The sequence below is a fragment of the Uloborus diversus genome, chromosome 6 (genome assembly GCF_026930045.1).
Source record: "Uloborus diversus isolate 005 chromosome 6, Udiv.v.3.1, whole genome shotgun sequence".
NCBI classification, from domain to species: domain Eukaryota; kingdom Metazoa; phylum Arthropoda; class Arachnida; order Araneae; family Uloboridae; genus Uloborus; species Uloborus diversus.
Window position 1 is genome coordinate 28,687,243 of NC_072736.1, and position 15,335 is coordinate 28,702,577.

At 31.4% G+C, this 15,335-nt stretch overlaps 1 protein-coding gene across 2 annotated transcripts in view; it reads left to right on the forward strand.

The window, feature by feature from the left end:
* The window catches only part of LOC129225161 (very low-density lipoprotein receptor-like), a gene marked incomplete at its 5' end in the record, with an annotated part of 44,748 nt that extends 36,596 nt beyond the window's left edge, over positions 1-8,152 (forward strand). Inside the window, 1 exon segment of one of the 2 annotated variants that reach the window (XM_054859724.1) lies at positions 4,856-8,152. In XM_054859724.1, coding sequence (XP_054715699.1) covers positions 4,856-4,900 — 45 coding nt within the window. 2 annotated transcript variants of the gene reach the window in all.
* Between the last annotated feature and the right edge of the window lie 7,183 nt (positions 8,153-15,335).

The following is a 15,335-nucleotide window of genomic DNA, read 5'->3' on the forward strand; positions in this document are numbered from 1 at the left end:
AATTGTTTTGAGCAGTGTACATACAGTTAAAAGCACTACTATTTGGAAACATAGTCCTGAATTTTCCAGATACTTGAGCCCATGGAAATTCAAGCTCATTTTAAAATATTGAGTGTAATAAAGCTACAATAAATTAAAAGGAAAAAAAAACTTACGATTCAAAATAAATCCAACTATTAGCAAAGATTGCAACCGTCAAAATGAGCCCACGCTTATAACGGCAATTGCAAAAATAGACGATTTCAAACGAAAATAGTCAATTACAAAGCTGAATGAGTTGCAAAACCATACAAGATAAAAAACTTCTTTGCACCAAATTCAAGAGATTTTAAATTTATCGAAATTTAACAAAACGCTTACTTAATGTTTTGTCATTTCTTTTCGACTTTTTGCATTTTTGCTGTTTTTTATATTCTCGCCACATTACAACTCTCCCCTGAACCATGCTGAATGTATTACATTTTCATAGTTTTTGACTTTTGATTTACTTTCGCTAATTTTGTTGGTAAAACTGATTTTGCTTATTTCTTGTTTTGCTAACACCGCAGGCTTCTAGCCAAGTAAGTTTTTGCACTGTTACTTTTCTAATTAAAATCTTTTTCTTGAATTATGCTTCCTATTTTTCTGGTGCAGTTTCAGGTTTTTTTCTGACCTCTTTTATCTAACCTTATATTACATTATAAATAAATACAAAAATCATTTAATAACATATTAAATATATATATATATATATATATATATATATATATATATACAAATATGAAATTAAAGTGAAACTTTTCCTCGGTATTTAGATTGTCTAAAAAAATCATTTGAAAGATGAAATGTTAGAATTTTTTAAGTTTTAAGCTTTTTTGTTTAAAAAGAATTATTATTAATAAGTATGTTTATGCTTCGTTTTTGCAATTTAAATGTACTATGTTATAAATAAAAAGGATTTTATCTCTTATTGCTAAATGCTAATATTTTGTGCTTGTAGCATAGTCATTCGTTCTTCCAAACGTTCTTGTGAATAATTGTTTTTAAGTAAAATGTTAAAAGATTTTTTTTTAGAGCCGTAGGTTATCTTATCCAATTCATCAGAACATGCATTTCTTAAGTTTTATTTGTCATGATGATGTTGGTTTTTTGGAATTGAATCAAGTTAGATAACCAAAGTAGTGTTAGTGCTGTAGTTGGAAAAAACTATTTGATAGAACTCATGTGCTGCAGCTTTTATGGGGTAGATGTCATGGTTGATAGTCTTTTGTTAGGTCAAAAACAGCTCAGTATAGATCACTTAGCCAGTTTAAATTTTAAAAACTAACCCTTTTTTGCTGTTTTTTGAACTTAGTTTGAATCTAACTTTAATTTAATTTGCATTATTTTTACAATGACAGTATTTAGCTGAACGGCATCACCCCCCCCCCCCAAACTTGGCAATATTAATAACTAAAAAGAAACTTTTAATAGTCTATTCTATTGCTGCTAGTTCTCAACCTGGGTGCTGTAAGAATTGGAGAGGGGTGCCACGAGATGTTCGGGTTTTGGGGGCAATTTTACTGTCTTCAGAAAATTTTACTTAGTTCAATGTCACCCCTGTAATGTTCCTGCTTGGACTTAAGTTGATCATTCATTATTCATGCATGTAACTGCAGTTGACTTATCTACCTTGAATTTCATGGGAAAAAGAAAAATCAGACATAAAAAGGTTTTTTTTTTTTTTTGAGGTTTTTGTCAAACTGTGAAAATGTGCAATGAGAGCAAAGTTGAAGGGTTTAACACATTTAACACATTCTTTAGATAAAATTCTCCTGAATTAATAGTGATGAAAATTTTACTGTACAATTTGCTGTAACTGAACGTCATACTAATTTTAGCAATTACATCGGTAACACGTGTCTACATGCAACTAAAGGAAATATTATCTTCTAATGATTGTCATTCAAAAATATTTAGATTTTTATTTTATCCCTAGTAGAAGAAATTTAAGGCACTTAACTGACATAAACACAGATAGGGTTCGTGGAAAAACCTGGAATTGTCAGGAAAATGACATACAGTAAAACCTGTCTACAACGATACTGTTGGGACCTAAAAAAAATATTGTAATAGACAGGTTATCGTTATAGACAGTTTGATTATTCATGCTGACATTTTGCTGGGGACAAAAAAAAAATTGTTATAGATAGGTTATCGTTATACACAAGTTTCACTGTGGTTAAAAATGTCAGGGAATTTTTCAAATTTGCGCGTCAAATTTTTTTTACAATATTTCCCCAGAGAATTTTGTTTTATGAAATCTAATCTTCATTTTTATCGATGTCTCCTGAAAAAAATCAAAAATTTAGTGGCAAAATGACGCTGGCAATAAAAAAAGTGGCGACTCAAAAAAAAAAAAAAAACTTCCGCAGTCCCATGTTTGACCCTCAATAGTTCCCAAGAGAAAAAATTTTCAGGTGAACAGGAATTATGCACTAACAACAGGGGAGAAGACAATTTACTGCTTCAGAAGCACCAGCCTGAAGGTGGGAGGATTAATCAGGGAAAATCTTTTTTTGATAGGAAAGTCTTTTCAGCCACGTGTGAAACGTAGTTGCCATCTTTGGTCATTCACAAGATGGAAGTAGACACGATCATTAAATGCCTAAGTTTCCAAAAACAAAGCAGAATTAGATGTTTTCTTTGCAAACTAATGAAAATAACACAAAATGTGCTGCAATTTTTATTATTATTTTAAACAATTTTCTTGGGAAACAAAAAAAAAATTATTAAAACTTAATTTTATCCTCATTGCCTTGGACGCAAACGTGCTAAAAAACTTTTCAAAAGAATTGTAGTTTCATGAAGATTTATTATTTTTAAATTGTTTTCATGCTACAAATTCAAAAAAAAAAAAAAAAAAAAAAAATGCTTATTTTTTGGCGTAGCCGCCATATTTGGTCATTCCCAAGATTGAAGTACACAAGAATTCTTAAGTGCCTAAGTTTTCGAAAATGGCATTGGATGTTTATTGCAATGCAAACTATTGAAAACAACGATGTGCCTTTTTTTCCAGATAATTCGTTACTATTTTCTGAAAAAATGCAAAATATTTTATCTTCAGAACATTTTTTAAAATTCTAATTGATTGTGCTAAAAACTGACTATTTTGTCTTAATTGTAGTTTATTAAAGAATATTAATTATTTACAACTAATTTAAGCTACAAGTTCAAAAATCTACTTATTATCTTAAACTTTTACCCCAGTTGCCATATTTAGCCATTTGCACAATGGATTTTTGCAGATGGATTTAGAAGTAAATTTCTAAAAACAGAATTGGATGTTTATCTCAATGTAAAGTAAACTATTGAGAATAACATAAAATATGCAAAAAATTATGAATTTTTAAAAATTAATTATTTTCTAGAATTTATTTTAATTTCAAAGTAAGCTTTAAAATTAAATCATCTTGCATCCTTTAATATGCAAAAGAAAAAACCCTGATGATTGTTGGCATTGGCCTATGATCGGTGGATATTGATTTTTGTTATTATGCATTATATGGTCTGCCAATCAATGCAATAAGTTAATAATATTTGTACTGAAAAATGTCTCAATATGTTTTTTGTTACATACTAAATAAAAATAAGTATTGTAAACCAAAAGCAGATGCTTAAGTTGCGCGATTACAGCAAAATGCTAATATTATGCATGACATGTGACATTGAAGAAATGCTAAAATCAATTCAAAGTACTTTGTTTTCAACGAGTAGTAAATGAATGAAAACAAATTTGAACAAAATGTTTAAAAAAAAACTAAAATTTTGAGAGAGAGAGAGAGAGAGAAAAAAAAGGGGAAAAGTATCAGTTCATCCACATTACTACTTTAAACAATTTTAATTGTTTTGAAAGTATTGTTGTTTAAACTTAATTTTGAATGAAGCTAGTACCCTGGAATTTTCTAAAAAACATCCTGGAAAAGTCAGGGAGTTTTTTTTTAGCCACAAGTGTATGAACCCTGCACAGAATAAACACTACAAAATAACTCTGCGTGACTCAAAAGTACTTATGAAGTTTGCTATCGCTGATAAAAATGCCCTTCCGCTCAAATTCCGAATAGCTGGAATTTCTAGAAATTTTGCTCTTCACTGGGCTCTGTTGTCCTTGAACAATAGGAGGACAATAAGTCTGTTGTTGTTAGAATGTTCATCTGAAACTTCTGCTGTTGATGAAGAACAGTTGAAATTCAAATCTGAAGATAACAGTGTTGCCGGAATTTAATTTAAAAGTGGTTTTGGAGATAATTCAATGGAAATGAAAGAGGGGATAACGTTGAATTAATGATGCAAATGCTGGGAAGTTTTGACTGATTCGAAGTTTTTGAGATTGGTAGGTGCGAGGTAATTCTTTAATTTATTCCGATTTGATTTCTTGTGTTTTAATGCTTGTCCTTATATAGTGTGGCTCTCACAAGTTGAGCCATGACTTTGACAGTGTTACGTTTTTTGGGAGTTCAGTGAGAAAAAAGATGTTATTGGAGCAAGATTTGACAAAGAAAGTAACTTAACTCAGCCCCAATTACTCTTCCCTGGAACCCCAAAAAGAGGTTAACATTGTCAAGGTCAGGGGCATCCACAGAGGGGGAGAAGGGACACCTGTTGACCCAGGCTCGAGCCTGAAGGTGGCCCAATATTTTTAATATGAGGGGTGAAATACAGGGATAAACATTATTGGGGGAGGTGCTGTAAACGTCATTTGTGACAGGCCTCAAAATTTCTGTGCACGCCCCTGCTTAACGTCATAGGTCAGAGCCACAATATAAAAACCACAGCTTTTAAAATTGAGAAAAGATTCATTGCTGTAAAAGTAATTAGATTTTTTTTTCACTTTCAGAGTTTAGAGCCTTTGACTTCTCCTGGAACCAATGAGTTTGTTTAGTTTCCCTCAAGCGAATGAAGAACTTAAGAACTTCCATGCTGAAGTGCAAGACTGTGTTCAAAACTTTCATTTCGCCTTGCTCATTCAGCACAAGATGGTAGTGCTTGGGAGGCATCTGATTAATTTTTGCTTCCAGGAATTTAGCTTTAGTGCTCGACTTTTTTGCCGGTGAAGACCCATGTTCCATACCATGGACAAATTGTTGTCTGGAAGCCAAGCAGCTAACTAGCACTTTTTATACGAGTTGTTCCTAATGAAAAAGAAATCGTCTTAAAAATTGCTGCCTATTGGACAGAGCATTATTTTCATCTCTCATTTTGTAAGCTGTTATGTTTGCAACTTAAAAGAAAAAACTAGTTGACCAAATTGAAGTTATATACCTCAAACAAAGCTGTGAACTTATTACTTAAATTTGAGACCTGTGAGAATTATCAAAATTGAAAGCTTGGAAAAATTGCTTTCATTTGTTCATAAGAGATTATGCATATAAAGGATACATTCCATCTTTGTACTTGAAAGAACTTCTATGCATGTTTGATTGTGAAGGAATTGCCGATTCCTTTAAATTGATTTTTGAAATACTCAGACAGTTGTAGCCTATTTATTTCAATCTTTTTGACATTTTGATTGACAACTTAAACATTTTGTCAAAAATTTTGAATATTAATTTTTTTTGGTTGTGGCGATTTGTTTATATTTCTAATTTATTGACATTCTATGAATGTTTGCTAAATGTTTACGGTGTTTTTTAACTTAAACTGTATACATTCTAAAAACTGTTTGTACTTATTGCTGTGCTTTTAAGTGCTTATTTCGGAGCATTGAAGAAAACATTTAATGCTAATTATTCAGTTGTGATAACCTTTGGTTTATCAAGGAAATTCATTGCACTGCAAAAGCCAAAAAGATTGGTAATTTGGATATCCTTTGCAAGCATGTAATTAAGCCAATAATTATGCCAAATATGTCCCTATTCCTCCTTGAGTTTAAATTATTATAAATTGATTTTATAAACAAAATGCAACAAGGAGTGCTATTTGACTTTAATTTCATTGCAGTTTTATTTGCTACATTTCATTTGCTCAGTATTATGAAACATTTTCTTCTCAACAAAGCTTTTTTGGTTGTGTTTTGTTTCTAAGTGTTAGAATCGTTATTGCTGCTTTAATTTCAAGTACTTGTCATTATTTAATTATTAACCACCCCCCGGTTAACCGTCCTATGAATCATCTTTTCTTAAAGAAATATCTCATTAACTGCAGGGTGGTTACAACTTTTGTAAATACTTATGTTATAAATTTTGTATAGATATGTTGGATCGTAAGAGCTTGTTTTAAACCTGGTGACCTTGTTTTCAAAGTGTAAATGCTATGTTTGATTTTTAGAACAATTTATCTGATATTATTTATTTAAATTTACACAAATTATGATGGCTATGTAATTTTTTTCCAAAACTTTTGAATACAGGGGCCAGTCTTTAAGAGTATAGTTTAATGCATGGCTTGATTTCCAACAGTTAGGAATTTAAATTATTTTTCTGCATAATATGAAGTCTTCAAACTTTTTCATCATAAATTTGTGGCTGAAAAGGCAAAACTGCTGGTCAATTAATTTATCATCTTTCTGAAATTAACTTGTACTGACCTATTATGTTGCTCTCATACTCTAAAACTCAACTTTTACTTCAAACTGCATATATGGAAGTACTAAAACATATGTGATAGTTCTTACATCATTTGTTCCATTTCATCTCTGTAAAATCAATTTGATCATTTAAAAGAATATCATAAGCTTTGCATCAAAGACATATTTTCCCTTGTTTTGAAAGGTATTTATTTGCAGCGGTTCCTTAATGTATTGTACAGAACTTGGCAATGAAAAAGAAAAGCATAACAATTTTCTGAATGGTCATATTTCACCAACAGATTTGAACCTCAGGGCCACCCTAACCCCAATTTGAAGCCTTCTTCAACCAATCGGAAGGCTTTGATCAGCGATACAGGTCTCTGATGGAGGTTCAAATCAGCTGGTCAATGCAACCATTTGAGGTTCGTTGGAACTCTCTCATAGACTCCGTACATTTTAATGACAAACAAGAAGCGTATGGTATTCTTCAGGGTTGTACAAAATACTGTTGAGAAATTTAGTGTAGGTAACCCTTTTCCAAACGGCTTGAACCTTCCTTGTACTGAAGTAAAAAAAAGTTTCTAGAATTCTTCGTCAATACTCTTAACATAGTCTTGTGTGTTGAAATTGCTTGTTTATTTGTGCTTTTTGCACTGATGACTGCAGTTTGAAACTTTCTAATGAACTATTCAAAAGAAAGAGATGTCATATTCATATGGTACCATGCAGTACTAAGTTGTTAAAATAGTTCAGCAAATATTTTCATTTGTTTTAAGGCAAAATGGTTGAATTACCCTAAAATAAGCTGTATCCATGTGCTGAACAAAGTCGTTAGGTGTATTTTTACGAAACCTGCAGAATACCAACAGTTTTTTCTTTTTTTGTATAGAAACTATAGGATTTTTAAACTTTAAATTAATGCACAAAGAAATTAACATTATTACCTGCTCTGTTTTCTCATTCTATATATTATACCCTGAAAGGTATGTAAACAAGTTTACAAAAAAAAAAAAAAAAACTATCAAAACAAGGGTGCCTATATAGAGGGGCTCAAGCCCCTCCTTTTAAATTAAAACTTCCTTGCTTTTAGTACTTTTTTTCTTTGCAAAAATGAAAAAACATTTCTTCTCCAGCCTATAGTGAATAAGTTATTAAAAATATCAAATTTTAATAACTCTATTCTGTACTGAAATCGGTTTCTATGGGGGAAAATATCCTGCTAAACCATGGGGAAAATCTCTGAGCCCCCCCCCCCCCTAAAATTTTGCATATGGGCGCCCATGTATCAAAATATTTTGGAACCGCTGTTTTAGTTTAGTCAGATAAGGTTGTTTGTAAAAAGGGGGGAAAAAGTTTTAATTCCTTTTATCAACATAAATTTTAATCAAATGGAAGTGGATCTTCCTGAATTTTTTTTTTTTGACTGTAAAGGAGCATGTATTGCTTAGATTGGTCATGTTCCAAACTAGTCACACTGTGGTTCTTCTGATTTAACTTTTAGTGGAAAGACATTACATGTAGCCTGATATCTGTGATGGTTTATCCCAAGTTTTCATTTTGTGTGAAGATCTGTATAGGTAACATTGTCCTTTTTTGTTTTTTAATAAATATTTTAAAACACACAAATGTTGTCTTTTTGTGCATACAGCTGAAAAATTATTTTACAATTGAGGCAGTGAAAAGCAGAGGGATGTAAGTGCCAAAGTTAAAAATTTGGAGATAATCGTTACAAATGACAGGAGAAACCTCTCCTCTGTTTTAGAGCAAGATATAATACTAGCTGCTATACAGCATGATTTAGAAACAAAATTTCAATTGAAGCCTACCTAGGATCTCAACTTTAAACATGTTCTACTCAAAACTTAAAATGTCCACTAACATCTCTTTGCTTCTCACTGCCTCAATTGAATACTTCTAAAGTCATAACAAACTTTCTTATGGGGAAAATTAATTTTCATATTGAACTCAATTGCAGGTTTTGTAACTAATTTTTTTATTAGAAAATTGACCGTCAAAGTATGATGGGTGAAAATTGCTTCTACATTTGAACGAAGCAATTGCCTGCTTGGTGAAATTTTAACTCAAGCTGTAGTGGAGTAACCCTAAACTCTTGTAGATAGTGTTCATTGTTGACCTCTTCTTCGTTCCTTCATTCTCCTAAAGTGAGTTTTACCAGTAAAACAGTTAAGTTACAGGATCCAGTTCAACCTCCTCAAAATAAAGCGATTCCCTGCATGTCAAACATTATCAAAACATATAATCAAATTATAATGCCATTGAGGGAGTTTCATTGTTGATGACTATTCGCAACTCCAACGAACTATAGGGGGCACTGCAGTCACTGTCTAATGGCCGACTTAAACACTAAAACAAACGCACATGGTAACGAAGAAAATGCTAAAAGTGTTGTGATTTTTATTCGTATGTATGATTTTTTCGCTTTATTCATTTGAAAAGATTTTTCAAAGTCTTTTGGTTATTCTGACCCATATAGAAAGAGATTAGAAACCAAAAAGTATTACGAAAATAAACAATTAATGCAGAACACACAGTAAGTTGTTCTGAAGCAGCCATTTTCACGATGTTGAATTCGGAATTCATAAATTTTTGGTTCGCTTCGAACGGCATTTTCATTTTGTACCGTTTTTTCTGTACATTAGTACATATTAAGTTCAGTTTCGTGACATTTCCGGCATTTGTTGACATTTTTGTCACATAGTGCACATACGTGGCAGACTGTCAAGAGTAACGTTTAACACTAGATAATTTATTTCTATGACTATATGATTGGATATCTAAAGAAATCATGCATTTAATTCATTTGTCATGGAAATGATTTACCTGATATGCGAAATCTTGTCAAGATACATTATTCTTTCACACAATTTTAAAACCATGACCCTATAAACAGATTTTTGGCGAACTTTTATTTTTTATTGTTCAAATTCTTAACATTCTTTCTGGATTTTTCAATCTGTTCTGCGATAAATATTTTCAAGAAAATTTATTTGCATACTGTCTATTTCAGTAGGATACTGTAGTAACAAAGGTTATTTAAATCATTTATGTGGAATTAGGTTAAGGAAAAGTGTCCAGTCAATGTTGTTAAGTTCGTTTTTTTTTCCCATCGAATTGAAAAACTGATATTTATTCAAATTCACTCAGAACAAAATAAATAAAATGTGTACTCACAGTTTATATATGGTGGTAGTTTCCTTTTCAGTTGATTGACCATTATTTCTTTTTACTTATCGTATTCTGTAATCTTACTACCATTTTATTCCACTCATGATAAAAATTAAAAATGGTTTAACTAAAAACGCGAAATCTCGCCAAGGCTACTTTGCTCGGAAAATACTAACACTATAACCCTAAACAAATTTGGCGAAACCTTTCAGCTGAGAATAAAAGGAATAAAGTAAATTCTTTCTTGGTTAAACATTTTTCATTTTGTTCTACGATAATAAATTCAAGAAAATGTTTTGCATACTGTCCATTCCAACTAAATGCTGCTGTAAAATATGATTAGTTAAATTAATTTAAGATTAAAAAAACTCATATTCTTACAAATTCATACAAAACAATAAAAAATTTTACCTGGTATAACGTTATCCAATTTTGTTAATCCAGAGTTTTCTTGTTTATGCTTCCACCATTTAATACTTTTTTGAAAGAAATAATGAAAACTAACTTTATTTTGAGAAGCTCGAGAATACTACTAAGGGACGAATTAATTTCTGTAGCTGAAAGCAAACTAAGACACATCGATTGCGTTAATAAATACTCAGAACAAACTGCCTGTGTTTACGTCAACAGACACCGTGGAGCGCAACGTGGCAATGTTTTAGTTGCATTCGCAATTTTATAAATCACCGCAAGGTAGCGTATTCGAGCGCTGGAGTTCCGAATAGGAGAATTACTCGATCATTCGCTAATATGCATATGAGAATTTCTTATTTTTAGCCTTCAGTCCTCAGGTGCCTAATTTTCTTGCAGTAATAAGAACCAAAAGTACTGTGTTACTATGGCAAAACATAGTAATCCTGAGACTTCACGAGAAATAGATTTGGGGAGCAAAGTATATTCATTTCTTATTCAGAATGCAAGGTTACTGTTGCAATTGCAGCAAACAATGGGCCAAATGAAAATTATATAGCCAAAAGGGCGGGTTCTCTGCCACACCATCTGTTCCTACAAATTTTTGCTGTCCAAATGTTTTTTTCCTTCCCCGAACAACATGCAGCATTTTCTTCCAGATTCCTGTCATCACACCCCAGGGCATAATGTTTTGATTTTGGGAATTGAAAACAAAGCTAATACCAGTGTGCAATTTCGCTGAATTTTCAATGTTCAATAATCCAAATGCTGGAATAAACTATCAATATAATATAATTAGTTTAAAATCAAGGTTCATACCCTTAAGAGATAAAAAAAATTCAAGCACTTTTCAAGGAAAAAAAAAATTTTACAAGGCAATATCATAAATTTGTACTAAAAAAATTGTATGCAGATATAAAAAAATTGTATGCAGATCATTCAATGCAAACATATAAATAATAGGTAAAAATATAAAAGTAAAGGAAAACAAAATTGCCTTTTCTATAACAAGAGACTGAGAGTCTTTGATAAAAAAAGATCAACTGTGTCGAAATTTTTTCTACAAATGTCTGAAAAGCTCGGTCATAAAGAGGAGCAGGTCCCACGAGGTTTAGTTTTGCAATCTTCACATTCAAAGAACTGTATTTTATAGAATATGCAAGTTAATATTTAAAAAAAAAAAACTTTCATGAATGATTTCAACTTTTATGGGAAGAAACCAAAATATCTAAATTCAATGAAATAGCTAAAGAGGAGGTTTTGAAGTCAACCCCCCCCCCCTGGTTTCAACATTTATTTCCAATATTGAAAGTGGATAAAGGCAGTTTGGATTAAAAACACCACCCAAAAGGTAATTTCCGGTTGCACTATTAGACGTTTGATAATTATTTATAAGTATTCAAACTATAAATCAATTATTCATATGTATGTATTAGTTGTTCAGACAATAAGGCATTTCAACTGTGCTCAAGTAAATTTAAAAATTAGTAAGAAAGAAAACATTTTATGAAAGTCCCCAGTCCAGTCTCCGAAACTCAAAGTTCGCAAAAGCTGCTTAAGAAGTGATAAATACTGTGAATGTAAACTTGAACCTGCTTTTACTGAATAACTTGTAATAGTTAATAAGTTCAGATTCACAGAGCCATATTTTGAAATTGAAAAGATTCATAAGAAGTTGACGTACATTACGACAAAAGTAGTTTTATTTTGGGAACAAATGAGTTATTGTTGAAATTAAAATTTAAATTTAGAAAATTGATATTATTCAGGTGTGATTGCGATTTCATAAAAAAAAATCACCTGTAAGTTTCAAAGAGCTAATCAGGGGAGAGGGGGGGGGGGATACTATTTAAAACTAAGACCCCATTACTTAAATATACATGTGTACAACAATTACTTTTGAGATACAATTCATTTCTTACGTTAAAATAATTTATGAAGTCAAAATATTGTACAGATAAATACCAGGTCCAGTGCCTGTTGATAACCAGCAGGATGCAATGGGCTTAGCTAGGCTGGTCCTAGTCAATTTATTAGACTCCAATGAAGATCAATGACCCTCCTTAAGCTATCTACCCCTTTGCTGATTACAGACTCTTCTGATAAGCTGTTCCTAGTGCCCACAACCCAACAAAAGTTGTAATTTTGAACATTTGAGGTAAAGGTGGAAAATTGGAAGTAGGGAGGTGAAAGCATAATACTACTGGATTTCCAGTGAATAACCAAAACACAGTCACCCCTGTTACATACCTTAATTATTTTAGCAGACAAAGAAAATGATGTACTTATAAATTCAACTTTATCTTTAAAATACGAACTTTTAAGTTAAAATGTTAGGTGCTCAATTGTTTAAATTTTAAAAAATATCAAAAAATCTGAAATAAACAAGAATTAGCTACTGATAAATTAAAATCAAAATTGCAAAATTAAATAAGTATATATGTAACTAAACAAAACAAAAGTAATTAATTTTTTAGTTATTAAAAAAATAATATAAAACAAGCTAATCTGATGTAGCATGTGTCAAAATAATTTCTAATTGCCAAAAATATAAAAATATTTAAAAGATGCAAAAGGGTTGAAACCTCAACAAGGGAAGCAAATTTTCACGAATTAAGTTCAGTGTCGGCATGTTTTTTTTTCAAAAATTAAACAAAATATGCTAATCTAAGGTAGCAGATATGAAAATAACATCTGATTAGCCAAAATATTTAAAAGATGCAAAAAGATTGATATTTCAAACACGAGAAGCAATTTTCCACAAAGTCTGAGTAAGTTCCATGTTGGCATGTTTTCCATAAAATAAATTTATTAATTTTTTACTAAAATTAGTCATAAAATATGCTAATCTAAGGTAGCATGTGCGAAAATAACATACGATTAGCCAAAATATTTAAATATTTGCAGGATGCAGAAAGATTGAAATTTCAAAAACCAGAGAATTTTTCTGCGAAATCCAATGTTGTTATGGTTTCCAAAATAATTCCTTTTTTAGACATCGAAATTAAACAAAAAATAAACTAATCTGAAGTACCATATGTCAAAATAGCTTCCGACTGTAAGAAACTTCGAAATATTTACAAGATGCAAAAGGATTGAAATCCCAAATACGGAAGCGATTTTTCGCGATGTTGCAAATCTAACGCATGTCCAGAAAATTGCATTAGTGAAATACTTTTTTTTAAAGTTTTAAGCACACTCCGATAATTTTTGAAAGAATTTAAGCACTAAGAAACTTTTTCAAGGTTTTAAAACTTTTTTTTAAATTAACTTTTTCTCAATAATGAACTTTTTTTTCCAAGCACTTTTCAAGGGCGTACGAACCCTGAAAATTAAAAAAGTTGCACAACTATAGAAATTAGTCCTTTAGCATCTCACTATACCTTTTTTTATTAATCAGCCCCCCCCCCCCTATTATTAAAGAACATTCTAATTTTTATGCACTGTTGCTTTAATTGAATTTTCATTTTCTAGCTTAAAACCCATTTCTTTTAAAACTAATGCCAATATTAAATAAGAGTTTGATCAGGTTCTAACAAGGGCGTCCATATAGGGGGCTCAAGCCCCCCCCCTCCTTAGAAATGAGAACTTCCTTGCTTTTAGTTCTTTTTTTCTTTGCAAAATGTATAAAAATTTCTTTTCCAGCCATTAATGATTAAGTCAAATAAAAATGTCAAATTTTAATATCGCTAATCTGTACTGAAATCGGTTTCCATGGGGAAAATATTTGAGCCCACCCCTTAAAATTTTGCACATGAGCGCCCTTGGGTTTTAATCTTCTACAGTTTCGGAGACCTGTTTACGGGTAGTTACAGTTGAGGATGGACATGAAATTGGCAACTTCTATTAAGGACTATAGTTGGATCCCGCTACAACACAATTCCATTTACGCGAACTGGCTATAATGCGAGTTTTTCATGAGCACTGATTTTTTTTATTGGGGGACACAAATTGCTCGCATGCAACATGAAATTTTTTGGAAAGGAGCGGCGGAGCGTTAGAATGGGCTTTGTAGACACTAAATATTGGTTTTGTGAATGAACTTTCATCCCTTTAGCATCACTGAAAGCGGAAGTTCACACACTGTATTAGTCTAAACAACGCTTTGCTTTATAAAAATAACCGCTCCGATTCTTAACCTTTTTTTTTCATTTTGCTCATGAACCTTGATAAAATAGAATGGCTCCCAAATATGCTTTTTTATTTAAAGTTGGCGAGAGTGGAAAGGAAAAGAGAAAGTTTCTAACCATTAAAGAAAAGGTCAAGATTCTCAATATGCTTGAACAATTAAAATGTGCTTCGAAGGTAGCACGACAATTAGCTATGAGTGAATCTTTGATACATACAACTAAAATCCAAAGAATATGGAAATCCCTAAACGTTCAGAACTTAGTTTTAATACTGAAGCTCGCAGAGTAGTGTATAAGCAAAATACAAGCAACATGAAAATGAAAGATGCTCCTTCATTGCGGCTTAAAAGAGGCCGGAAAGAAGGGTTCCCACACTGCATAAACTGTAATTTTCATCATTTTACAAATTATAATTAAGTTTACGATATCTACTGTTTTGTGGTATGAAAGAACCGTACTGTTTTAATTCATGTCTCTCAGTGATCATTGATTTTGTGCTTCATAACAGTAACTTATGGAAACGATTTTCTAAAATGCAGTAAAAAGTCGGTTCTTTATAAAAGAAACGGCAATCTATAGTTAAGAAATGGTTTGAAACCATTTGAGGGGTGTTAACGCTTGTCTGAAATAATTGGGATGCTTACAAAATATTTCTAAACATATGTTGTTCCACAACGCAACTGGTCAAAATATAGGTCAAGTTTCACTCTTAATATAGCGATAATTATAAAAATTCTTCTTTGTCCCCTAGCAAAATTGAACTCTTCAAAAGTCAGACATTTTTCTTTTAAGATCGGATTACCTATCGGAATTTTTCATTTTGCTACATAATAGAAAACATAATTAATACTGAAATCGGGCACTAACAAAAAATCTACATATCTCTTGCAATTAGTCTTTTTTTCTGAACTTCATGTATCATTGAATTTTATAGGCAAAGATAAATTGTTACAAATCACAATAAGAGTGAAAGATTTTTCATTGTATTCCAATCTCTTCACGTACTTAATAGGTGCAATAAATTAGTTCTGCAAAATTTCAAAACCGTAGTTGCAGGTATACGATCAGCTTTAATAAAGTAA